This window comes from Mustela nigripes, chromosome 5 (genome assembly GCF_022355385.1).
Source record: "Mustela nigripes isolate SB6536 chromosome 5, MUSNIG.SB6536, whole genome shotgun sequence".
NCBI classification, from domain to species: Eukaryota; Metazoa; Chordata; class Mammalia; order Carnivora; family Mustelidae; genus Mustela; species Mustela nigripes.
Genome location: NC_081561.1, coordinates 32,786,047 through 32,811,801, shown reverse-complemented (window position 1 = coordinate 32,811,801; position 25,755 = coordinate 32,786,047). Strand labels below are relative to the sequence as shown.

General features: G+C 55.9%; 2 protein-coding genes across 2 annotated transcripts in view; one reads left to right on the top strand and one right to left on the bottom strand.

Annotated features, from left to right (window-relative positions):
• TEAD3 (TEA domain transcription factor 3) overlaps window positions 1–18,683 on the top strand; it is a 21,795-nt gene extending 3,112 nt beyond the window's left edge. The window contains exons 4-16 of the mRNA XM_059401532.1: window positions 7,341–7,592; window positions 9,323–9,387; window positions 12,594–12,656; window positions 12,835–12,897; window positions 13,705–13,716; window positions 14,296–14,433; window positions 14,556–14,605; window positions 15,147–15,208; window positions 15,777–15,910; window positions 16,093–16,266; window positions 16,499–16,639; window positions 16,717–16,869; window positions 17,086–18,683. Of these exons, the coding sequence (XP_059257515.1) occupies window positions 7,341–7,592; window positions 9,323–9,387; window positions 12,594–12,656; window positions 12,835–12,897; window positions 13,705–13,716; window positions 14,296–14,433; window positions 14,556–14,605; window positions 15,147–15,208; window positions 15,777–15,910; window positions 16,093–16,266; window positions 16,499–16,639; window positions 16,717–16,869; window positions 17,086–17,199 (1,421 nt within the window). The 3' untranslated portion in view covers window positions 17,200–18,683. The remainder of the gene's footprint in view (window positions 1–7,340; window positions 7,593–9,322; window positions 9,388–12,593; window positions 12,657–12,834; window positions 12,898–13,704; window positions 13,717–14,295; window positions 14,434–14,555; window positions 14,606–15,146; window positions 15,209–15,776; window positions 15,911–16,092; window positions 16,267–16,498; window positions 16,640–16,716; window positions 16,870–17,085) is intronic.
• Window positions 18,684–22,884: 4,201 nt separating this feature from the next.
• Window positions 22,885–25,344, bottom strand: RPL10A (ribosomal protein L10a). The gene is made up of 6 exons (XM_059400102.1): window positions 25,253–25,344; window positions 24,853–24,927; window positions 24,697–24,777; window positions 24,189–24,337; window positions 23,393–23,565; window positions 22,885–23,088 (listed from the first exon to the last, which is right to left on the bottom strand). Exons 1-6 carry the CDS (start codon window positions 25,255–25,257, stop codon window positions 22,918–22,920), a joined length of 654 nt encoding a protein of 217 aa, XP_059256085.1. The 5' UTR covers window positions 25,258–25,344; the 3' UTR covers window positions 22,885–22,917.
• Between the last annotated feature and the right edge of the window lie 411 nt (window positions 25,345–25,755).

Here is a 25,755-nt window from a genome sequence, read left to right as displayed (position 1 = left end):
ACGTCTGTCTGTGTGCTCCCATCCTCGCTCAGGTTTGTGGACCCTTTGTATTCTGGAAATATTAGAACCATTAGAACCAGGAGGGGACATCTCAGAGAGGATGTCAAGAAATTAGAGATCTGGTCCCAGCTGAGCCTTTAACCACCTGTGTCATCTTGGGCCTCAGTTTCCCTGCTCAAAACAAATGACTTCTCAGGTCCCCTATCTCTGAGCTCCTTCCAGTGTCTCGGTCTTCTGGTCAGTGGGCCTTGCTCCTTCCATTATGGACCATGAACCTGGTGAGGTCTGGAGAGGTGAGTGGACAATCAGTGATCTAAGGAAGAAAGTGAGGACAAACCAGGGGGTGACTGAGCAGTTTGTAAGTCTGGTGAAGTATGGCTGAAAAGGTTGCAGGCAGCAGGCATCGAGCAACAGGGAAGCCAGGTGGAGCTGGGGGAACTTGCCCTCTGCAGTGACCCTGGGGTCTGGCAAGGCTGGCCGGGGTGAATTGTGTTGCGAGCTCACATGGATGGCCTGCCTCTCTGCCTGACTCCCAGACCCTCTGAAGGGCTCAGTGTGGAAGCTGGAAGGGAACTGAAGCTATCAGTCTTGCCTACCTCCTCACTTAGGAAGTCTTGAGGAGCAGAGGGGTCCACCCACGATGAGGAGAGTGGGAAAGGGATCTGGGGTGCCAGACCCCAGGTTGCTGGGGAGCCTTGAGGAGAACCCTAAATGCTGCAGCTTTCTGTGGCAGTAGCTAAGAGGTTGCTGTCTCTTCCTATGTGGGAACTGCAGAAGTTGTGGGGTCCAGGTCTCCATGGACCTCAGAGGCAGCCCTGGAGCCATGGCGGGAGCCTCTCTGGTCTGAGGTCAGCAGATCACACTCAGCCCCATTCTCAGGGCCTTGCCCTGCCCTCACCTCTGTCCTGGTGTCATGCCAGCCTGGGCTTGTCTGCAAGAGAGGTGCTGCCCCTCAGGGGAGGACCGGAGAGGGGAACAGACTTTGCCTGTCCTTGAAGGGTCCCACAGGAGGCTGGAGGCCAGAGAATCCCTGTCCCTCCACAGGTCCCCAAAGCCTCAGCCCTTGAGGTTTCCTAGAGTGCTGATTGTTTCCTGTGCTCCCTGCCAGGCTTGAAAGGACAGGAAGCGATAGAGGGAAATGAGAGTGCAACCGTGTGTGACGCTGGACTTGTGTGAGAGAGAAACTGAGTGGGACATTCTGCGTGGGTGACCGGGACGGTGGGGGGTGCATGTGTGAGAGAACCGGCTAAAACCAGTTCTTGTGACTGCATGTGAGGCTGGACTTGTACAGGACAGAAACTGTGTGACACTGCCCGTGACTTTAGAACACTGGTGTGTGTGACTGATACTGTATGTACGTGGGAGCCACCATGAGTGATGTCCTGTGTGTGTGTGTGTGTGAAAGAAGTTGTACGCATGGTCTCTATGAGTGGCCACCACAGGGGACATGGCTTCTCAGTGACCAGCAGCGTGAGCCTGGGTCTGACCCCGCAGGGATCCTGATGCTCTGTGTGTGTGAGGGACACTGCGATTGTTCGAGAACGGGTGTCATTCTGTGTGACATCAGGTGCTGAGGGGTGAGCGCATATGATACTGTGCGTGCTTGTGTGTGTGTATATGTGTGTGTGTGTGTGCAGCACATGAAGTGGTCTCAGGTTTTTGGAGCTCTGACAGGCTGTGTGCAACTGTACGGGACACGTGTAAAACTTAGGACGGTGTGTGGCGTGTGTGAGGAGATGCATGGTGACATGCCGCTAAGCAGCTGTGTGAGAAGCTGAGTGGGGAAGAAAGTGTGTGGGGGGGACCCTGGCCTCTAGACCCTGCCCCTGCAGCCCTACACATCAGGGGACTGGTGTGGGGGACTTGGGGGCCTCCGTGGGTGGGCACTCTCTGTGGTTGCTGGGACCCGGGGCCAGCATGGGTGACAGCCATCAGGGCTGAGTCAGGCATGCCTGGGAGACCGTGTGTGACATATTTGGAGGCCCATGACCCTGATGCCTGGGGCATCTGCGCGGAGGACGGTGAACCCTTAAAAACAAAGAAAGAAAGTACTTAATGCCACTGATGTGCGCTTAAAAATGGTAAAGGGGATGTTACATGTGTTAGCGCAATGAAAAGCTTAAGAAGGAACAGGATAGGGACAGGTCACCGTGGATGTGCTGGACGGTGGCAGGCGAGCATGTGTGTGTGAGCGAGCAGAGCCACGAGGAAGCCTGGGTGTTTGTAGAGGACACTGTGACTATCGCAGTGGTGGGGGATCAGCTGAATGATGGGTGGCAGCTCGGCGGGTGACGCAGAGTACCAGAGGCTGGGGCAGGCTAAGAGGAGACCCTCGGGCGTGGCAGTGGACAACTGTGAAACCCGCTTAACCAAGCTACCCATGGGCTGCCGCCCCCACCCCCAGGCTGGACACCCGGCCCTCACTGGCGTGGGACAAGAGGAGACAGAAGGCGCCTGGCTGGCTCAGTTGGTAGAGTGTGCAACTCTCAATCTCGGGGTTGTGGTTTTGAGTACCACAGTGGGCATAGAGGTGACTGAGTTTAAAAAAAAAAAAAAAATGAGATGGGACAGAGTCCTAGAGTAGGGGTGAAGGGACATTTCCTACTGCCGGCGTTCCTCTCTCTCCTCCCTCCTCTCTGCGGAGGTTTGAGGGTTTGGAGACTCTACCTCCCACTCTCCTACACTGGTGAGGGGGTGGTGACAGTGAGGATGAGCTTTGGACAAGAAAGGCTGGGGGGGTGCATCCTGCCCCTTCTGGTCCACTAGGAAGCCTGTGCCCTGAGTAGTGGGAGTGGGTGGGTGCAGAGTCTTGATTCACAAATTGGAAGCACATTAATAAGCGGGAGAGAGGGGAGGAGGCTTCCCCACCTCCCTCCTAGTGGGCTCTGCAAATTGCTTCCTCCTGTAAAAATCTCGGCCCTGCCCCAGGGAGGAGGGTACTCCCTCCCCAGCCTGGCAGGGTGTGGCCACTTGGCAGGGTCCCCCAGGGGTCCTTGTGCTAAAGGCAGACACCATCCCCCTCCTGCCCCCTCTGCAGTCCCAACCAGAGCATGGCTCCTTCTAGGGTGGGAGCCTCTGGCAGCTGGAGAACAGCTGGCCCCGCTGTGGGGGCGGGTGAGAAGGAAGAAGGGAAAGGGAGAGGGGGTGGGGAGCTTCCCTCCCCATCCTCAACCCCCTAGTGGGTCAGCCCAGCCCAGGTTTGGGGTGGGAGATTCGGGATGCAACTGCTGATTTCACTAATCTTCCTTCCTTTTGAGTGACTGTTCTCCCTCCAAATGAGAGCTGTGGGCCCTGCAGGAGTGGACAGCTGCTGGCCAGTAGACCCAGGAGGGTCACTGGGCTCAGTGTGTCCTCCCAGTGGGACTGGTATGGAAGGAAGGGTAGCCAGGGACTTGGGGATGACACCCACCTTCCTTGACTGGCCTTGTCTCCGTCCCCGTCAGAGCAGAGGGCTGGGGGAGCCCAAGCTTCAGGCCAGTCTCCCCTACTCCTTTGAAAGGGAGGTGTAGGGCTGGGTGGTCTGGAGGCTGCCGCTGCCGCGGCCTGGGGTGGGGGTTGGGGGTGGGAGGGAGCTAGGACCTGTGCAGCTGCCCAGGGCAGGCCTCCATCACTGGAGCTGTCCAGCCAGTTATTCCAGCAGTCTGGCCCCAGGGTGGGGAGTGGGCAGCAAGGGGCCCCTTATCTCCCCCGGGGGCCCCAGAGCCTGCTCACCAAGCCTCCTAGCTCCCATCCCTGCCGCCACCCAGAGGCACCTTCTGACCTCAGAAAGCTGAGGGCCCTCACAGAGGTGAAGCCGGAATGGCTGGTCTGACGGAGGATAGAGGCAGAGTGGGCCCCAGGTCCAGGGGTGGGGGCCTGCAGCCTTTGGTAATAACGGGCCTCTGAAGAGAGACATAGGAGGTGGTCTTGAAGACGTGGGACAGATGGGACAGGAGTGGGGTGTCCTGGACATGGCCCTGTTGTGGCTGACCCTGGGCCCCAGCAATGGCTTTCCTGACACTCCTTCCTTCTAGGGTCTGTCCTGAACTCTGGGCTCTGTTGTCGGCTTATATGTACATAACTCTCTCTCTCTTTCCCTCTCTCCTCCCTCACTGACTGCATCTGAGTTTATTGATCTTCCCCCTTCCTGCCCTTTTTAGCCCACTAGCTATGTACTTCCATCTCTCTCGGTCTTGGTCTCCGTCTGTCTGGGTCTGTCAGCCATGATTCCGGCCTCCACCATCTCTGGATCCAACTCTCTTTAGCACCCTCCCTGTTCTGTCAGCCTGCCTCTCTCTGGATCTCTCCTCTGGGGCTCACTCCGAGGTTTTGTGGGGATTTTGTCTCTGGGTATTCTCTGGGACTCTCCTGTCTCCCTTGTCTATTTTCTTATCTGCCTGGCGGGGTCTGTCTCCCTCTCTTGACCCCACCCCCAAGTCCCTCCCAGGCTCCACCCCCTCGTCCCTCACTTGGGTCCTCCTCCCAGTCTCCCACCCCTCTGGGTGGCACAGCCCAGCACATAGAGGTTCAGGACAGCAGCATGAGCACCAGTAGGCAGCTAGGGGACTCCCACCCCTGCCAGCCCTGCTCTGTACGGTGGGGATGATGTGATGGTCAGCCCTAGGCTGGGGCCACCATCTCCCCTGCAGGGTGCCTGAGCCCCGCGTTTGTCCAGGCCAACCTGCAGCTGTCCAAAGAGCCCGCAGTCCCCCAGGCTGGGTCCCCAGCAGTGTGAGGGTTTAAAGAGAAGGGGGTGGGCAGGTTTCAGTGCCCCTCCCACAACCTCCAGCCTGACTCCTGAGCGCTGCAGCAGGACAAGGACCCCAGTTCAGTGCCCTGCCCGGCACAGCTGCCCACTCGCCGTTACCCACAGGGGTGCCTGGGCCCCGGGGTACAAAAAGTTATCATCCGGATGTCAGTCCGGGCCCCCACAAGGCATACTTGCCTACGTGGGCTCCAGTGCCTGGTTGTGCGGGGTTGGGGGGGTCACCTGTGTGCCCCTGTGTTGGTGCCTTTGCCCACAGGAGTGTTCCTAGAAAGTGAGTCTTGCATGTGCCCGTGAGCCAGCGGAAGGGACGGTGGTCCCACTTGTCTCCTTGACTCGTCCTTGCAGCCGCCCCCTGGGCTCCCCTCCCCCTCACCAGCTGCCAGCGGTCCCAGCCAGGGGCCGCCTCCCCGCGCCCCCCCCCCCCCCCCCCCCCGTCTGTCCCAGCTCCCAAGCCCTGCTGTGTTCGCCATATTTGGCCACAGTGCTCCTGAGGGGGCGGGGCGGGGTTGACATCACCCTGAGAAGGGGGGGGGCACTGCCTGGAAGAGGGGAGGCGGGAAAGTTGCTTTGCAAAGTCTGGGGCTGCCAGGGCCCCCCATGCACTGGGCCCCTGCTGCTCTGAGGGAGGCCTCAAGAAAGGATTTGGGGGGAATGGGTTGAGGACTCTGCTGGGAGGGGTTGTAGAGCACCGCAGCCCCTCTCCTGCCTCCCCTCTGACAGCCTGTGGCAGTGTCATATCCTGGGGGAGGCTCTCAACTACCTCAATATGGGCGCCCCTGGGCTCCCAGAGTCTCTGTGCCCTCACATTTTTATTCCAAGAACTTGGCCTCAGGAGTTGAGGAGGGGATAGGGATCTAGCTTCCTGGGGGGTGGGGGGGCTTGGGGAGAATGGCCTGGGAATGGAGGAGTATGGCCCCTCTCATTGGTCAGGAGCAAGGCTTCCCCTCTCCCTGGCTGCCTCTGGTGTGGGAGAGCTCTTCCTCCTGGTCTTGGGGGCCTCACAGAAAGGGCTACAGCTGGGTGGGGGTCCTTGAAGCAGCTCCAGCCTCTGGGCTAGAGGGGAGGCCCAGAGCTGGGCCCCCTGGGCGGGCTCAGGGTGGTTGCCTCCTTTCTCGCTCCAGGTGGTGAAGCTTCTCGGCTTCATTCCCTCTGGTTAGAAGACTAAAGCCAGAGTGCCCGGCTCAGAACCCAGCTCTAGCTCTTCCAAGCTGTGTGTCAGACAAGTTGCTTAACCTCTCTGTTCTCTGGTTTCCTCCTCTGTAAAGTGAGGCTAATAATAGTCTCCACCGCATAGGTTATCGTGAGGATTAAATGAGTCAATGTGTATAAAATCCCAGAACAGGGCCTGATGTGGGGCAGGTGTTCTCATTAGAGTAATAGTCTTGACTCTTTCCATCTGATAATCCGGCCCCCTAGACCCTCCCCATCCCATGCCACTAGCGATGCTCGTCAAGCCTCCCTAAACAAGCAGGTGGCCCAGCACAGAGGACCCCTATCCATTTGGCAGGACCTGGAATTCTTGTCTGAGGGGAAAGAATTCCTTTCCACAGCTTCCGAAGGATCTCCCACCCCTCTACCCTGCCCACCCCCCCGACCCCACCCTAGCTCTCCCTGCAGACCAGAGCCAAGTCCCTGGATCTAGCCATCTGGGGCTCCTAAGCTCCCCGGACACTGGGCATGCAGAGTCCGAGGCTGAAGGGGGTGTGGGGCTAGCCTTGGAGCTACGTGTGTTGGGGGGCCTGCCGGGTGTGGTCTCGGTTAATAACCCAGCCTGGCATGTGCAGGGAACTCGGAGCTTAGAGAGCCCTGGCTCTTCTGCGATGTGGGCCAGGGCAGGGGCGGGCGTGTGGGTGGTTTATGGGCTGCTGTGGGGCGGGAGGTGCAGGAACAGGAAGTGGGATGGAGAAGCCAGTGGGGTTGAGCAAGGCTGTGGGCCCGGCACCTTCTCGGCTGCTCCCTTGCCGGCCAGCATCGCTCCCTCCTTGCGATTCCTGGGCGTCTCTGCCCACTGTTTAGGTTCTGCTGGGCTCCTGGGAGTTATCTTTTAGGGAAGTCAAAACCATACCCTTCCTGGGTCCCAGGCCCTCCCCCTCCCACAGGGGGTCCTCAGCAGGGTTGCACTGAGGCTAGGGGCGAGAATGAGGGGGCTGGGGGTCTCTTTCCCCGATGGCAGGGGAAAGATCTGGCAAAGTCAGAGCCAAGCAATCTTCCTGGCAACTCTGTTCATCACGACTGTAAGCCCCAGTGTCCCTTCTGAATAATGGGTATCACTCCTTGCCCTCCCTGCCTTAGTTTTGAGGATTAAGTGAACACGAATATGCTTTGTGCCCGCAGAAGTGCTGTGTAGATATGAGGTATTGTGGTTGGTCCTTTGTCTGACCTCATTTAATTTTAAGCCTCACAACCTCAAGGAGACCTTTTCCCCCTCTTAGGGGACCAAAGCTAAGAGAGGTGAGGTAACTCATTAAGGCTGCACAGCACGGAATAAGCCTGGTTGCCTCCACCTCCCCAACTGCAGCACCTGTCCCCCGGCTGGGAGATGACTGTGGTCTGGGAGAGCCCCGGCCCTCACCCGTCTGTGTCTGCCCTGCAGGCTCCGGCGGCCCAGTGGGCTCAGGCCCAGAGCCCAGAGCAACCAGCACAATAGCGTCCAACAGCTGGAATGCCAGCAGCAGCCCCGGGGAGGCCCGGGAGGATGGGCCTGAGGGCCTGGACAAGGGGCTGGACAACGATGCAGAGGGCGTGTGGAGCCCCGACATCGAGCAGAGCTTCCAGGAGGCCCTGGCCATCTACCCACCCTGCGGCCGCCGCAAGATCATCCTGTCAGACGAGGGCAAGATGTACGGTGCGTGTAGGGAGACACGGGACACTGGCTGTGGCTGGAGGAGGCAGCCTGGCCCTCCCGCCCCTCCCCCTGCTCTCTGCCCCCTCACCCAACCGGTTTGGCGAAGTCCTGTGGGGCCGCCTGCCAGCCCGCCACGGGCGAGTCTGGGCGTGTGAGCCTGTGTGTCTGGGTCCTCCTCATAAACAAGCCAGGCTGGCCCCCTCCACCAGATTGGGGCCCACACCTTGACACCCCGTCTGCTCCTCCTCTCCTCCCCCTGCTGGCCTGCAGGTTTCAGGGTGACTCAGTGGACATAGGAAACTGGGTCAGAGCCTGGTGCTCCAGAAAGGCCTGGGAGGGGGTCCCTTCCCACATGTGGGGAAGCCCGAGGGGTGAGACCGGGGTGTCCTACTGGCGAGTTCTGTCCAGCGTATGGATATGGGGTCAGAGCAGGCCACGCTGTGACAAGGGCCTGTGTTAGGAAGAGGGCTGAAGGGACACGGGGACTCCTTCATTCCTCAGACACCCCCCCCCGCCCCAGCTCTCTCTTGCTCTCCTGGCCTGCTGTCTGCCACCTTGCCCATCTCTTGCCTCCAGAAGGGAGTGTCCCCCTCTTGTCCAGCCCTGAGAGGGCTCTCCCAGAGCTGCATTTTTGGGATAACTCAACCCTTCTGGGCCTGGCTGCTTGCCAGCTCCCTCCAACCCTCCATGGCAGCCTATGGCTGAGTGAGGCAGGCCCTGGGCCTGTCCCATCCTGGCGGCTAATATCGTGGTGGGGTGTGGAAAGGAGACAGCTGGGCCAAGTGGTAAGGGCTGCCGCAGCCCCTGTCCCCAGCAACTGTGCCGCGCCCACTGGAGCCCTGGAGCCCCCTCCCAAGGCAGGCAGATGTCCCCGGGTGCTTCCCCGATGGCTACCTCCCAGATGGCCGGGGCAGCCCCACAGGGTATGTTTAGACAGGGCGGAGGGAGTGGGGTGGAGAGGGGCAGGCAGGAAGGGAGGAGCAGTGGGGCTGGTTCTGTCATGGAGGAGGAATCTGGAGAATGTGGCCCTTATGGGGAGCTTGTGGGGTTGGGGTCTGGGGGCCTGGACTGGGGGGATAAAAGGTATTGAATCAGCATCTGTCAGCACCTCACAGGGCAGGAGAGACACTGGTAAGCCAGGACATGGGGGTGACAGGCTCAGGGACACAGTGATGGGCTCAGGGACATCCTAACACAGGCCATCTGTGTGAGAGGTATACTGAACACACTGAGCCCTTCCTGCCCGTTTCGCCAGAGAAGGGAGGGGACTTGTCCAGGGTGTCCCCTCATTGCAAGGACATCTAGGACAGGAACCCATCTTTCAGACTTTTGGGGACATGTGCAGCAGGCCTCGATCGCACACAGATGCTTACACTTAGAGATTCCGAACTCCCGTTGTGCACAGAGGGGGATGGAGGTGCCACCAGGTCTAGGAGTGAGCAGCCCAGCTGTCTTTCTGCAGGGAAACCTGTTGGGCCCCTGACCTTGTCCCCTCCCACCCTGCTGCCCCCTACTCACACCTCCCTCAGCCAACAGCCGCCCAGGTCCTAGGGCTCCCCGCCACCTCTCACACACCTGCGTGTGCCTCCTGAAGTGAAGAGGGTGGGGAGGGGGCAGAAGGGTGGTGATGGGGGAGGGGGTCTGTGTGTTTTGCAACAGAGGGTGTGGGGTCTGCAGCCACCAGCAGCCCCCCGTGGCCAACTCTTCATTTTTCTCTCACCCCATGCCAGGTCGAAATGAGCTGATTGCACGCTACATTAAACTGAGGACCGGGAAGACTCGGACAAGAAAACAGGTAGGGAGAGGAGGATGCGCGCTCCGGGCCCTCTGCCCACGTGCGCACCCTCATCTGCCACCATCGGCCCCTCCCTGTCCCCCTTCCTCTCCTGAGGGACTTCACACTCCCCGGCCTGTAGAGAAGGAGACGCCGCCCTCTCTAAGCAGCCACCACGCCGCCCAAGGCCTTGGGGGTCAGTGACCAGAGATGAGCCCCATGGGGCAGGCCGGTGTGGTCACTGCCCGGAGTGGCCCCCCCCACAGTCAGCGAGGCAGACGGTGATAGTGACACACGGGTGCAGAGCAGGGCAGCATGGCCAAGCCCAGAGTGAGTGTGTGTTGTCAGAGCCTAGACCCGGTAGGGGAAGGGAGGAGGGGGTTGCTGTGCATTTTTAAGATGGAATTTGGGGTTCAGCCTGGCAGAGAAAAGGGGAGAGGTTCTAGCAGGCTGAGGAAGTCAGATATCCTTTGAATCCCTGAACCCCCAGGGTGCTTAAGGTTATGTGAATCTGTGTATTCCTTGCAGCAGCCTCGGAGGTAGGTCTAGTAATCCTTTCCATCTTCCAGATGAAGACATGGGGGCAGGGGGGCATTAAGTAACTTCCTCCAGGTCAGCTGGTAGGCAGTGGATCCAGGATTGAGTCCACTGGGCGGAAAGAGCCATCCGTCAGCAGTGCGGTGCATGGAGAGAGGGGTGGGAAGTGCTGAGGACAGGGAGAGAGGTTGGCCAGAGGCCTGAGGGACAGCTTTCCCCCCGGGGCAGCTGGGTGCCATGGAAGGGACTAGAACAGGGAGTGGCAGGTGGCAGCTGTCGAGGAATGCTGGCCCGGGAGCAGCTGGGGCAACGGATGAGGGAGAGCCAGGCAGAGGCAGGGACAGAAGTCCGCTGTGGTGGTGGCCAGTGTGGTGGCAAGGTTGAGGGAGGCAGTGGTGGCAGGGAGAGATGACTGGGCGGCTTCCCATCCTGCAGGAAACCCAGAAAGGGGGCTGCTTGGGGTGGCTGATGTGCAGGGGTGCCCGGGAGAGAGGCAGGCTAGGCGCAGAGACTGGAGGACCAGAGGGTGCCTCTGATCCTCGGCCCTCCCACCCTCCCTGTCTGGTGGGGTTTGGACCTGGCACCCCCACTTTGCCAGATCCCTACATGTGCAGATGACAAAGCCGACCCGTCCCATCCCACCATCTCGAAGGTTCTGAGTCCACGCCCTCGTTATGGGAGCAGGGGCCTCCCCCATTTGCTCCGGCGTTTATCAATCTTTCTCCTGGGGCAGTGTTTATTCAGTGAGCAAATTCTAGAGCTCTGCCTCTGTGCTTGGCGCTAGGGATACAGCAGGGGGACCCCACCCACAGGGGCCCTGTTCCTGCAGCCTGGGACTGTAGTGGGGAGGGCTGACTCATCAAATCCCCAAGTTCAAATACCCTCACCCCCACCTGTGAGCAAGGGGTGCCTTCCCCTCAGTTTCTGTTCCTCGGCCATTAAATTAGCTAATATGGGAAGACACTTAGAACAGAGTAAGCATGATGGAAGAATGTGCCGCTGCTATTGTCATTAATGTTACATCTTGAAGAGCAGAAAGCCAGAGCGCCTGGCTGGCTAGTCAGTAGAGCAGATGACTCTTCATCTTGGGGTCATGAGTTTGAGTCCCACATAGGGTATAGAAATTACTTTAAATAATGAAGTCTTAAGAAAAATTAGATAAGTCAGTAGGTAGATAGATAGGACAGACAGACCCATCCTATGTTTGCGAGGACAGAGCACATCTTTATGTGTTGCAAAGAGCAACCAGATGACAGACCAGGGTTTTTGTCTCACTTTTGGTTGAAAAAATGCAGTGTTAGGGTTTTTAGAGATACATACAGCAATTAATAGCAAATGCAATGCCTCCATGCTGGAAAAACAGCTAAATATTACATTAGGATTAAGTCCCATGTGACTTTCAGCTGTCACAGTCTTGACCGTTTGGCAGTGGTCCTCTGTGCTAAGGGTCAGAAGAATCCTGGGAGCATAGCTTGGTGGTGGAGCAAGTTGGCTCGGGAGTCAGGCCGCCTAGGTTCAAACCCTAGCTCCAGCCCTCCACTGTGTGACCTTGGATAAACTGCTTAACTGCTCTGTGCTCGGGTTTCTTCATCTGTAACTTGGGGGATTATTTTAGGACTGACTTCTTAGTACAGGTCAGATGAGGTATGTGTAAAATGCTGAGAACAGTCTAGTGCCTCAGTAAATGTCACCGTTGTCATCATAGGAAGTGACAGGTAACCCTGCTGGACAAACATCTGATTCTGGGGCCCAATGAGGTAGACTGAGGCACAGCCATCTGGGTCCTAACCAGCTAGTGGTGGTGGGGCGCTGTGGGGAAACAACAGACATAGTAACTTTCAGGTTATGATTAAAAAGCAAAAGAAGCTGTATCTTAGTGGGGATAAAAACAACTTTGCAGAGAAAGCCCACAGCCATTGTATATCAGGAGCTCAAGTGAAGCAGCCTTGGGGATCCATGTGTTCCCTTCTGTTTTCCTGGGGAAAATAGGTTCTTTGAGGCTTAAGGGTCAGACCCTTGACCATGTCCTGGCAGTGGGGCAGGGAGAGCTTTCATGGAAGCCATGGCCCAGATGGATGATCTGATGTCCAGCAGGAGCTGTTGGTTATGGCTGTTATGTTATGGCTGTTGGTGATGCCAGTCAGAGAAAAGTATCTCAGGGCGCCTGGCCAGCTCAGGCAGTAGAGCCAGGGTTGTGAGTTTGAGCCCTGCATTGGGTGTTAAGATGACTTGAATAAATAAAGAACCTTGAAAGAAGAAAAAAAGATAAGAAAAAGGTGCCCCTCTAAGAATATCAGTGAAAAAAAGTCATTCATCTTGGAAAAATAAAAAGATATCCCTTCTCTGGGTTAAATGGCAGCCTGGCACCAGGGCACATAACTTAAGTGGCAGAGCTTGGGCTGGATTTTAGCCCTTACTGGGTTAGATCCTCTTGTGCAGTGAATGACCTGTACAACTGTATGCAGTGGTCCTAGAGGCTATGGCAGGCTCTTGATCAAAATAGGGCCAAGAAGAGAGCAGAGAATTAGCAGGGTTCAGGGATGTCTGCTTACAAGGGCCCCATGGTTCCCCCTGGCTTCCATTTGGTCCCAGAGACAAGGGCTGGGATGCTCCTTGCCCATGACCACCCCATGCTGTGCCTCCTCACTGTCTGTGTTTTCCTCTCTGGCGGGGCGCGGGGCGGCCCCTAGGTGTCCAGCCACATACAGGTTCTAGCTCGGAAGAAGGTGCGGGAGTACCAGGTTGGCATCAAGGTATGTTGGGCACCTGACCAGGGCCTCCGGTCCCTCCTCGGCGCCTCCACCGCTATCTCTGCACAGCTCAGGCCTCTGCTACGGCCGGCTCTCACTATGCCTCTTTTCTGGCTGAAGCTCTATTCTTGCCTCTTCTGCCCTTTCTTCTCTTTTTCTCTCTTTCTCTCTCTTTCTACAGGTCTCTAGCCACTTGCAGGTTCTAGCCAGGCGGAAATCTCGAGAGATTCAGTCCAAGCTAAAGGTAGGGGTTCCCCTGCCACTTGGCCTGGCCCTGCTGCTTTCTGAGCGCAGGGCAGAGAGGCAGCTGGAGGGCTATGGTGGGTTGGAGGGTGTCTCAAACGCAAACAGCAGCATGAAGCCCAAAGGCCACTTCTGGCTACAGAGGGTCTCAGCCCTTGGAGACTAAGCAGAAGCCCAGGGTGACAGCCAGCCCTATAGTGAGGGAGAGGAAGACCATCCGGGGGCCACTAAGGCCCACCTCTCTTCTTCCTTTTCCTTTTCCTCCTTCCTAATTGCTGCTTGTTAATTGCACGGGGCCTTCAGATGGGCAGGAGGAGACACGGGCACACTGGCCAGTAGAGCTGCTGTGGTGGCCCTGGCTCTTCCTTGCACTGGATGCTCAATCCTGGCTGCCCTGCAGCAGAGGATCTCAAAGCACAGGCTCAGGGCCCCTGTAAACTGTGGCTTCTCCCTGCTTCTCGGCTGCACAGCAGGCTGGGCCTCGCGCTCCAGGCCCCTGGGCCTGTATCACAGCTCCAGAGGACACGGACAGACCCCCGGGGGCACCAGCGTGGTCCGCCTTCTAGGTCTCCAGCCTGCCCTCCCTCAAATCCTGCCCTTTGCAGGGCACCCCCAGCTAGCAAGCCCTCCCCTTGGGTAGCAGTGGGGAGGTGGGAGGAGGGTCCACAACTGCCTCTGAGCTCCTCTGGGATCCTGAGACCCAAGAGGCTAGTGGCTGTTGAGTGGATGGGGGTGGAGGAGGTCGCGTCCCTACCCTATGTCACCCTCTTGTGTGCCTCTTCTAATCTACCTTCCCTCTCCTTTGCAGGCCATGAACCTGGTGAGTAGTCTGCCCCTCCCCTGGGGGATGAGGTCAGGGGGAGAGCACCTAACACAGGATTTCCAAAGTATGAATTGTGAAATCAACTTAATAGGGTTGGCAACCAGCACTGTTTAAAAATGAGATAGAGTGGTTCTCAAACTTTAGCACGCATCAGAATTGCTGGGAGGGCTGGTGAAGACAGATTTCTGGGCTTCCCCTGCAGAGTTTTTGAATCAGTGGGTCTGGGCTGGGGCCCGAGAATTTGCATTTCTAAGCTTCCAAGTGATGCTGGTACCATCTGTCCACAGACCATACTTTGAGAACCAGTGATGACACAGAATAGGAAATAGAGGAGTGCATGACAGATAACATAAGGGGAAATGTTTGGGTATATACTGGGTTATGGAATAAAATAAAATAATGTCTCAAAATGGACTGTGCTCAGAGGGGTGATGTACTCAGGAGATAGGCCCCGGCAGGGGCTGAGACTCTCCTGAGCCAACACAACAGAGCTCTAGGACCTGGGAGGGGCCCCAAGGCAAGCCCCAGCCCCATCTCTGACCTGGCCCATCCTCACACGGCCTCTCTCCTCCCCAGGACCAGGTCTCCAAGGACAAAGCCCTCCAGAGCATGGCCTCCATGTCATCCGCCCAGATTGTCTCCGCCAGCGTCCTACAGAACAAGTTCAGCCCACCCTCCCCTCTGCCCCAAGCCGTCTTCTCCACTTCCTCACGGGTACAGGGGGCCTGGGAGGGGTGGGGGTTGCTGAGGTGAGGGAGGGCCTTTGGGGCTGGGCGGTGGCGGTAGGTCTTGGATGCTGAGGGGCCGGGCCCCTGGTCTTTGTCCCCTCTCTCTAGTTCTGGAGCAACCCCCCTCTCCTGGGACAGCAGCCTGGACCCTCTCAGGAGTGAGTATTGTGGCCCATCCCTCTCACACCCTCGCCACTGGGATGTCCTCTTTGAGCTGGCTTCCAAGCTTTAGTTCAAAAATAGAGGATGGGGAGCACCCGGAAGAGAGCCACACATCTGTCTGTTCTCTCATGTGTTTGTTCATTCATCCACCTCCTCGTCCACTTGCCGTCCGTTTGCCCTTTGGTCACTTCTCCCTCGGTTGCTCCCTGGGTCAGTCTCCGAGTCAGCACATGGGGGAGTTGAATGTGCTGGGTTCCCTCAGTTCTAAGAGGACTTTCATCCTCAGACACACCCTCAGTTTCATGGGCAGCTCTCAGGGTGGGGTTTAAAGGCCGCATTCAGCGTGCACCTCAGTTGTAAGATGCAGCAGGGTTTCATAAAAGCTCAAGTGTGGAGAAAACCCAAAGCGGGAGATTTAGCCTCTCTACATGCACTTCTGGGCCTTTGCAGATAGGTGGGGTGGCTCCCTGTGGAGACCAGATCAGGGTGGTGTTGGGGGGGAGTGACCCTCTAACCAGGCTGCACTCCTGTCTGCAGCATCAAGCCCTTTGCACAGCCAGCCTACCCCATCCAGCCACCCCTGCCGCCGACGCTCAGCAGTAAGTCCCCTGCACAAGACCCTTAATGCCCCTGCACACCCACTCAGCTGCTCAGAAGGCGGGGGGGGGGGGGGGGTGGCCAAGGCCTGCATGTGTTTATAGGGGGAGGGAGAGGGGCGTGGTATTGATAGGGCATTGGGACCGTCAGGGACAGGCCCCTTACCTTTTGCAATGTCGTACATATCAGTGAAGATACTACATTTATGTATGTTTATAAAATTCTTCTCCAGAGATACACCAAAATCTTAACAGAGGAGCACTCTGTCTGGGTATTGGGATTCAGGATAGTTTTTATTTTTCCCTTTTTACTTTTCCGTTTGAATACACATTAACAGTGACCTCTAAACTACCCCCCGCCTATGTATAGTACCTGGGGCCACCGTGCACAGTTGTGCGGGTTGTACACTGCATAAGGAGATGGGGCAGAGGGGTGGGGGTGCCGCCCATGTTCCTACCCGAAAAGGGCCCCATATTGTAGTTAGCACAATGGCTCGGCTCACTGCAGCCGGGGGCAGCTCCGGATGTGAGCACACGCCCATGCAGTTGAGGGTCCATCTCGCCCTCCCAGGTTACGAGCCCCTGACCCCGCTCCCCCCAGCTGCTGCCTCCGTGCCCGTGTGGCAGGACCGCACCATCGCCTCCTCCCGGCTGCGGCTCCTTGAATATTCCGCCTTCATGGAGGTGCAGCGAGACCCCGACACGGTAACGTGCCTGAGGGTGGGGGTGAGGATTTGCGCAAGCCTGGGAGACCCTGGCGTGGTGGGCCAGGGCCACGGCTCTGGGGGCCCGGGCCGGGGAAGCCCCGGGGCAGTCGTGTCCCAGTGCAGCCCTCAGGCCCGCGGCCCCGCGTGTTCTCCTGACCCCGTCCCGGGCCCTCCCCACAGTACAGCAAACACCTCTTCGTGCACATCGGCCAGACGAACCCCGCCTTCTCCGACCCGCCGCTGGAGGCTGTCGATGTGCGACAGATCTATGACAAGTTCCCGGAGAAGAAAGGTGGACTGAAGGAACTCTATGAGAAGGGGCCCTCTAACGCCTTCTTCCTCGTTAAGTTCTGGGTGAGCTGCCCTCTCTGCTCCCGACCACCTCTTCCCCAACCCATTCAGCGCACCAGGCCTACCCCGCCCACAGGGGACCCTGTGGCCTGTGGGCAGGGCGCTGGCCTTAATGATGGGCCCTGGGGTGGAACACCGATGTGGCTCGGCGAGCCTCCCCTGTCCTCGGCAAAGCCTCCCCTGGCCTTGGCCCACACCTGACGCTGGCCTGGCTCACACCTCCACCCCTTCCCAGGCGGACCTCAACAGCACCATCCAGGAGGGCCCCGGAGCCTTCTATGGGGTCAGCTCTCAGTACAGCTCGGCCGACAGCATGACCATCAGCGTCTCCACCAAGGTGTGCTCCTTTGGCAAGCAGGTGGTGGAGAAGGTAGAGGTGAGTGGGGGCCCGGGGTGGCGCAGAGGGGCAGGGAGCAGGCCCGTTGGGTGACGCCTTCCCTGTGCCACACACAGACGGAGTACGCCAGGCTGGAGAACGGCCGCTTCGTGTACCGCATCCATCGCTCCCCCATGTGCGAGTACATGATCAATTTCATCCACAAGCTGAAGCACCTGCCGGAGAAGTACATGATGAACAGCGTGCTGGAGAATTTCACCATCCTGCAGGTTGGGGGCGGGTATAGGGTGCGTGGGGGGCACGGGGGCCTCACTTAAGGTGGGGGGCAGCCCCAGTGCTCGGTTGAGAAGACTGCTGTCCAGAAAGGAGAAGGGTCTTCTCAGGCTCAGGCCCAATCCCACCCACCTCCCCCTAGTCCTCCTACCCCCTTGGCCAGCGGTGGCCCTGTGCCACCTGATCCCTTGCATCCTCCTATTGGCCCCCAGGTGGTCACCAGCCGGGACTCCCAGGAGACCCTGCTCGTCATTGCTTTCGTCTTCGAAGTCTCCACCAGCGAGCATGGGGCCCAGCACCATGTCTACAAGCTCGTCAAAGACTAGGCCACTCTTGGCCCCAGTACCAGGATCCAGGACAAGCATCTTTTCCACACACCTGCCTGGCCCCCCACCCCCACCCAACTCCCACCTCCAGAGGTCTGGGATTGAGGACTCATCCTGCCTACCAGGCCTCAGGCCCAGGACCCAGGAGGCCTCCCCACCTGCCACCCAGCACACACACTCCCTGCCACTGTTCTGCGCTTTAATTGTGGGAGAAGAGAGGAGGGCTCTGTGGTGGGGCAGCCCGCTCCGGATGCTGAACCATCACCCAGCTCTGCCCAGCCTCCAATGAGCGGGCTCCAACCCCTTCGGGCTCAGGCATGTGTGGCCGGCAGGGGAGGGTAGAATGGAGATCAAGGGGGTCAGAGTGCAGAGGCTCCAGGAAGGAGAGTGTTGAGTTGGGGCTATGGTGAGAAGATGAGAGAGGGGCCCACACCTTCTTGTACCTGCACTGTGCCTGGCCCTGTTCTCAGACCCTGCAAGGTGAGCATGGGTCTGGATGTCTCATGTGATGGGCTGAGACTCCGAGAAGTTGAGAGACCGGTGCAAGGGGGGCAGAGTTGGAATTCTTACCCGGGGCTGCCTGTCCCCAGAGCCCAGGTATACACTACCTCCCTGGAGTGGGAGAGCAGCCACAGGGGGTGAGAGACAGGGTCTGTACAGGGGGCTGGAGCCAGCCAGGTTGGGGGGCACCTTTCAGGGGAGCAGCTGCTTCTGACCAGCAGGAAAAGAGGAGCAGCAGGTACTTGGCACCTGTTAGGTGCCCTCTGTCAGCCCGTAGTGTGGCCAGGGCCTCAGGAGCCCCTATGCGGACCTCCTCCAAGCTGCCCCAGCCCACATCTGGGACCTGAGCCCCTCAGCACCTTCCTGACCAGAGAAGGCCCCCAGGGGCAGGCTCCAAAATAGCTCGGCGGGTCAAGTAGGAAGCTGGAGTCCCCGCCTATGGGCAGACCAGCGTTCCAGGGACAAGGGGTAGCAGGAGGATTTGGTATTTTCAGATGGCCAAGACATGGATTTGGTGAACCCTCGGTGCGTTCACTCCCTTACGTTTCTCTCCACCTCCAGTTTCCCAGGCCTGGAGCAGCAGCTCCCCAGACCCAGTTTTGGGACTGAAGGTTCACCCTTTCCCTGCTGCCCCTCTCCAACACCCAGGCCCCTCAGCCGGCCTGGCCTGTCTACCAGCCGCCTCTGGGCATTTACGAGTTTCATATGAAGTACTGTGCCCCTTCCCTTCCTTACATGGCCTGCCCCTGAGCTTCCTGAAGGTCCTCACAGTTTGCATATCGCTCAGGCCACTTCCAACCCCAACCTAGGTTTTATAATGTATATTATATTTTTTTGTGTATTTTTTAAATCCAGCTGTGATGGGTTATATCGTAAACATGGCACAGGGCTGGGGCAGGGGTCCTCAAGGCCCGGCTCCTGCTCCAAAAAAAAAAAAAAAAAAAGAAAAAGAAAAAAAATTAAAGTTATTTGTTTGTGGGTTAGTTGTGTGACCAGTGTGTGACAGACTTCTCCAGATTGGATTATCTTCATGTTGGTGCTCCTGCCAGATTAGATCCTGATGTGTCACCCCACCCACTTACCCTTGCCCATCTTGGCTTGTGGGGGGGCATCCATACCCACACTCAAAATAGGTATGATTCAAAGATCCCTTAAAGTTTTGCAGACTCCTTTCTCTGACGCCTTCCTGCTGGGAGTTGAATGCTAAAATGTGCCCAGTGCTGGCCTAGGTTCAGTTGTTAATTGTCTCTTTGAAGTGACTTGCCCAAGGTCACACACTTCTGAGATGGAGCCCCTGCTCAATCCCCAGTCTTCATGTGGCTACTCCTGGTTCTCACTGGATAGCAGAGAAGAGAGCCTCAGGGAGGATGAGTGCTTTCCTGAGGGAATGGCTGCTAGCAGAAGCCAGATTCCAACATGTTCCTGTCTGCCTGGCTGAGCCCTGCTCTCCCCGCTGAGCCGGCTTGTACTCATACAGCAGGGACCAGAGAAAGGGGAGGGTAAGGGGACATAAGTTATTTATCTAAGGCTTAGATTTAAGTGAACATCCTATATTTCCATTTGCTCAACCAAGTTTGCAGATGAAGTTAAAGGTTCTCTTCATTGAACCGGTCACTGGCTATATACCAAGATTTGAATCTGGTCAGCCTGACTCTCAAGTCCATGCACCTGGTAGACTAAATCATCAAGTAGCTTTTTGTTGTCACTTGCAAGATGGGGACAGTGCCTAGAACTCCAGGCAGGTGGGTGGGGGGTCGTGGAGTCAGAAAGTGGTTTATGAAGGACCCTAGGCCAGACCATGTGCTGACCTAGGACTGGATGCAAAATCCAATCTCTGGGCTAACAGGTAATTCTATTTACTGGGTGCTTGAGGCATCATCACGTGTGTTGTGGCTTTCACTATCCCGGAGTAAACAGCCTTCGGTTAATTTCTTTTAAAATCATATAGGTCTCATGCAGAGAACTCAACTGAGATAGGAGTTGAGTTTGCTTGTCTCCCCCAACCCCACCCTGCTCTGCCCCATCCCCTCCTCCTCCCCCGACACAAATATATGAGAGCCAGAAGTCAGAGATCCGTGATGACTAATTTCAAGGTCCTGAAGGAAGGACCCAGAGTAAGTTGTCTCATGAGCCCAAGGCCCTCTCCCAGAAGTGACTCTCCCCTTCTCAGGGTTCTGTGGGAAGCTACAAGGAAGGGCCAAGATGGCTGGACCCCAACAACCAGGATGGTAGTTCTGTCTTTCCTGCCCCATTCCCATTCTGATGTTCCCAGGAAAGAGGGAATGCCATTTTTTTAGCCAGTTCCACGGTCAAAGCCTAGGCACTGAGGTTTCACCCGAGCTCTTTATTTCCCTGTAGCATAAATGCCTGAGAAATGGGGTTCCCCAGATACCTGAACCCTGAAAATTCACTCAGGTGCACACTAAGCTTTAGACTGATGGTTAAAATAGCCAACTTCATTCACAGTGGAATCAGTTGGCCTCCACACGTGTTTTCCCTTTGCTTTCCCTTCTGCTGCCTACTCTTTATTGTGGTAATTTGAGCCTCTGGGGAGCAGGTCCCAGGGCTCTAGATTCCCCACAGCCCAGCAAAAGTAGTGAGTCAGCATTTGCTTAGTATAGTGGGTTTTTAAGGACTCCTACCCCAGTACCTAAGGCTTGATAGAATGGGTAGAATTTAAATCCAGGTGACTCAAGTTCCCAAGTAATTTTCTAAAAACGCCCACTTACCTTCCCCCCAAGTTTCCAGAACTTTTAAAAAACGTTTAATCCTTGGCTCAGTTCAAACAGGAGGGCAGGACTAATTTTGAAGCCACCTTGTTCTCCCCATTCATCAGCACCTAATGAACCAAGCAAGTAGGTATTTGCATGCTGGGGCTGGAACCCAACTTTCTGCAGCCATCTTGCACCTGCTGTTTGAGCACCAAGAGCCTGGCACTGTGCAAAGCATCAGCATTTAGTCCTACTGTCTTTTAGGTGGGTGCCATCAGATTTCGAATGAGACAATTTGAGAGAATGGACTCATTCAGGCTCACATGCCTCCCGAATGGGAGAAGCGGGATTCAAACTCAGGGAGTGGAAGGGGTTCTAGCCACAGGCAAATCACAGGCCGTCTCCTCACGCCCGGTAAATAGTGGGAGTATGCATGGGAGGTTGGGAGAAACCACCTCTAAAACCCTTGGCTTGGGCACCTGGGTGGCTCAGTGGGTTAAAGCCTGTCTTTGGCTCAGGTCCTCCTGGGATCGAGGCCCACATTGGGCCTTTCTGCCTCTCTGCCTATTTGTGATCTCTATCAAATAAGATCTTTAAAACAAAAACAAAAAACCCCTTGTTTTTTTTGGTCTCGTGTTGTCGAAACAGCACCGTGGCTGGTGTAACAGAAATGGTCTCTCTGGTCTTGGGCTCAGAACCCTGTCCACTGAGGCCCTCAGGATTGGTTGCCAGAGGTGCAGTTGTGGCCCAACTCAGCCAGCTTGAGAGGGTTTGTTCTGCCGGTGGCTCTCAGGCCTGCTGTATTCAGTGCCTGAGTGCACACAGTGAGACCAGGCAGATGTCAATCCTGATTACATTCCTTCTGTCGTCAAAATATCTTTGTTTCGTTAGTATTTTTTTTCCTTCTGATTACGAAGATCACATAACTTCAGAAAATCCCAGATAATAATTTCCCTCTGAGTTAAACATGGCCAACATATGTAAACTCCCAATCACTTTTACTTTGCATAAAGCTTCTTCCAATAAAACTGGGTCCTAAGTTTCATATGCCAGCTTTTTTCCCCTCCCTCTGGACCACTGTCTGACAAGCCTAGGTATTTTATCACTCCTAATACTCTGGTAACAGACCAGAGGAAGGAGCAAACTACACCTATCAACCCCGAGAACCCAAATTCAAGGTTCATTCCAAGATTAGATTGTACCCATTTTACCTTTAAGCAAAATTACTATAACTTAAAAGCTAAAATTGGTGATTGGTGAGAATCTTGTTTATCATTCATGGCTCAAGCTTGTTTTGAGGTACATTCTGATTATGCTTTGGATTTTAAAAAAAATTTTTAATTTTTTAAAAAAATTTTTAAAAAAATTTTTTAAAAAAAGTCTACCCATTCATTTTAGTGAACGGGAGGGGCAAAGGGATAATCCTACGTGCCCATTAAAGGGCTCAATCCCCCGACCTAAACCAAAATTAAGCTTCAGCTATATTAAGATGGAGGGATGAACTTGTTATTTTACCAAAGTTAAATGAAGCAGACTTAAGTCAAGTTACAGGTATGTTCTGCACCAAAACCCACCTTCCCGTACTGGGTGCAGGAGGCAAGAACTCCAATAGGAAAAGATGCCCGGTGCCTCAGACTGCCTTTGGCTCAGGTCATGATCCCAATGTTCTGGATTGAGCAGTGCCTCGCCTTGCCTCATCCCCCACCCCCACCCTTCCACTGGGGAGTCTGCTTCTCCTTCCTCAGGTAAAATCTTAAAAAAACAAACACAAAACCTCCACCAGGGTAGGGCATCAGGTCAAGGGCGGGGAGGCTACTTGGAGAGCAGAGGGTCTGGAAGGATCCACAGCCCATTTGCTAAGCTTGCCTAGGAAACAGGGGCAATTACAATATTGTACAGGTCTACCTACTACTTGTGTCTTCCTAAGCATCTCAGAGTAAATTACTGCTCTGAATATAAGAGTATTTAAATTTAGGGTCAGACAGACAAATCAAGTGCACCACTCCCATATGAAGAATCTAGGAACCCAATCTCCATTTGGAACAGTTTTTGTGATCCCTACCAAGAACCAAGATGTACAACTTAGAGGGACACAACAAGAAACCCACGGAATCAAAGCATGATGTACAGAAAAGCAACTTCAGGTTAAACATACTTCAGGCTAAGCAGCATGCTGCCTAGAGCTGAATCCATGTCCTCAGTGTTAAGGTCCTACCCCTCTCCTTCCACTAGTACACAGTGGAAGCACTACAGGCTGGAGTCTTAGCCCAGATCTTCCCTTCTCAAGGTTCAGCAGCCCTACTATTAATAGTTATAAAATATCCAAATATAAGACTATATGGTTTTGAAGACAGAATGTACACTTCCTTTTTTGCAGTATGGAGAACATGACCACCCACCAGGGGGTGCCAGAAACTGCACCCGATGTCAGCTCACAAAGCACCTCCCTCTCCCTAGTCACAGGAAGCCCAGGTAACAGTAGCACTAGGATTTATTGAACTGTGCCTTAGTACAGGCGCTGGGGCTTGCCCATGGTGCTCTTGATGTACAAAGCCCGGACGTTCTGCCAATTCTTCTTGAGCAAGGACACCAGGAAATTGACTGCTAAGTGGATGTTGTACACGAGCTCATCATCTGTCATCTTCACGTGGCCAACAGCCACTGCTAGACACAGCACCTGCGGGAAGGGTAAAGTCAAATCAGGCTGGTGGCTAGATGGAAAAGAACCAGAGCAGACATATCTACAGGCTCCACCCATTCCTCCCCCAACTCCAGTGACCCTAATGAACAGGAACAACCCCAGGCCAAAAGACCAGGGCTATGTGCAAAGCTTCAGTTCTGCTCAGGGACTGTCACATGTCCTAAGTATCCACAGAAATTCTGCAAACCAGAGCTCCCATTCAGAGAATGGGGGTAAACTTCAGGACTGGTACTGCCTACCATCACCAAGACTTAACCGCATGGTAGTCAGACCTCCTTACCTTCTTCATCTGGAATTTGATGGTAGACTTCACTTCATCCACTTTGGCCACCATGTTCTCATTGTGGGTCAGCAAGGAAGGAAACTTGCCAGCCTTATTCAGGCCTGGGCCCAGGATTCGTGGGATCTGCTTGATCAGAGATTCTGAAGCCAAAAAGGCATCATACTTCTTGGCTGGTAAAAAGAAGCCACTGGATCTTAGGAACTGGCCCCCAAAGGCAACCTTCAAACAGCTGTCAACCAACCACGAAAGTGGCCTCTAACCACCAAACTCTATTCCCTCCCCGGCCCCACATACCAAGTCTTTTTAACCCTCTCCTTATTCCAGCTTATCTCTATCCTTTGGACTTTTACTGGCTCAACATTTACATGAACTTGTTGTCAGAAGCTCAGGCTGACCCATTCCCATGTTCTAATAGCAAATGCACACACTGGTTAAAACTCCAGGAGTTCAAATACTGCCTACTTCCTAGTTACAGGATAACCAGAGTACCAGTTTCCTCTCTGTGAAATGCTTACACCGGGTAAAGATGAAGAAAAGAAAGAAGGGAGCTTTAAGCATAAATCCTAACTCACCTGACTGGTGAGCTTAGAGGAGCTCACCTGCTTATAAAGAATCCTCAAAGCAAATATAGGTTAAAACTATCACTTAAGTCAACTCACCACAACACGTCTTTTCCATGATTCTCTGCCCCCTCTTCCATCATTTTAAAATCCAAATGGCAGCCACGTCTCTTCTCTACCAGTCCCATGACAACAGTCTGGCCAAATACAAAACCAACCCAAGCCACACTCACCCAGCTTCTTGACTAACTTCTTATTCTTGTTGAGTTTCTTCAGCGCCTCAATGTCCATGTGGGGAATATCCACTGCCTTGGCCTCATCACAGTGCTGCTGGTCCCCCAAAACACACACGGAGAACTTGGGGCGGGGAGTGGACTTAAGCCTGCGTTTTAGGGGACAGAACAGGTCAAGCCCCGCCTGGGTTTCCAAAGCAGGTGAAGGGGTCTGGGGCCGCGGCAGCCACGGAGCCTTACTCAGAACGTCCACATTCACCAACAGCTAGCCTGGCTTCTCAAACTAGCCGGCGGGCTCGGCCAAGGCCTCCCCACGCCTCCCCTCTTATTTTAAGACCCAGGGTGGGGGTCCGTCCAGCCACGCCTGCCCGGGGCAGGGGGTCTGAACTACCCAAGCGCGTCCGTGCCGCCATGGCCGTCCGCCCGCCTTCAGCTCAACAGGGGCCTAGAAGGTGGCGAAAGGCACGGCGGGGCAAGGAGGGCTGGGTGGGGTCAGAGCGGTGCCAACCTGACGGTGCCCGAGAAGCGTTTGTCCTTCTGAGGGTCGTAGTTCTTCAGGCTGATCTGCAGCTCCACCGTCTCCAAAAACCTTAGAGAAGGCGACAGAGTGAGGACGCCGCCCGCGGCTCGCACGCCGCTGCCCTCCCCATCAAGCCCCGCTTACTTCCGGCGCTTGCGCTGGTTCCCGTGCAGGACTTCCCGCACCGCCTCGTACAGGGTGTCGCGGGACACTTTGCTGCTGCGAGAGAGAAACAAGACGAGCTCTCAGCACCTGCGAGGCCCGGATTGGCACCTGGAAGCTTCGGTGTGATCGGAAGCCTCGGGCCTTCAAAAGCACCCCGCGGGCATTCCGGACACCACGTCAGGCCTTTTGAGTGCGACTTCGATGCAAGTCCCAGAGAGTCGGACTCGAACGCCAGGCAGCGCAGGACGACGCCCGGCGAGAAATGCCCCTCAGCGAAGCAGGGGCAAAAACCACCACCGATTCAGCCGGCAAGTCCCCCTCCCTACCACGGTGCCAGGAGTCGCGGATGACGGTGGATAGCTTCCCAAGCGCCACTCACCTCATGATTCTCGCGCCGCAGTAACCGGAAAAGAGAGTAAGGGAACTGGCGCATGCGCTCAAATAAGGCTCTTGTTCTCGCGAGATGCCTACTCCTGTAGCTCCCTCTCCCACCGCGCAGCTAGGCTCGAGCGCTCAACCCCGGGTAGCACCGCGTCTGCGGCCGCTAGAGGGCGCTGCCGCGCGCTGCACAACTAGACTGGCTCAAAGGCGAGGAGGTGCCGTCCTGGGCGCCCCGTGGCTCAGAACACCCCGCTTTGCGCCAGCTACTGCTAGGCCCTTAAAGAGGCTGGTCCTGGGCACCGCAGCGTGATGGCCGCCGACAGCGTGCAGCTCCCGCGTTTTTGCCCCTCCACCCTTTTCTGCCCACCTCCTCCGGCCCTCCACACCTGCTTCGTGTCTCAACAGCAGGCTTTACTCTGACCTCTCCCTTATCATCTTGCTCTGGGGCTCATGGTTTCAGAGAAGGGAGATGCAGAAAGTTCTGCTCCCGCTCCCTCGATG

What these genes read in the sequence shown, in the direction of transcription:
- RPL10A (XM_059400102.1), bottom strand. An exon ending in AACCAGCGCAAGCGCCGGAA is followed by an intron (nt 24,778 to 24,852) that starts GTAAGCGGGGCT and finishes GCCTTCTCTAAG; the next exon opens with GTTTTTGGAGACGGTGGAGC. An exon ending in CGCTTCTCGGGCACCGTCAG is followed by an intron (nt 24,338 to 24,696) that starts GTTGGCACCGCT and finishes CCTAAAACGCAG; the next exon opens with GCTTAAGTCCACTCCCCGCC.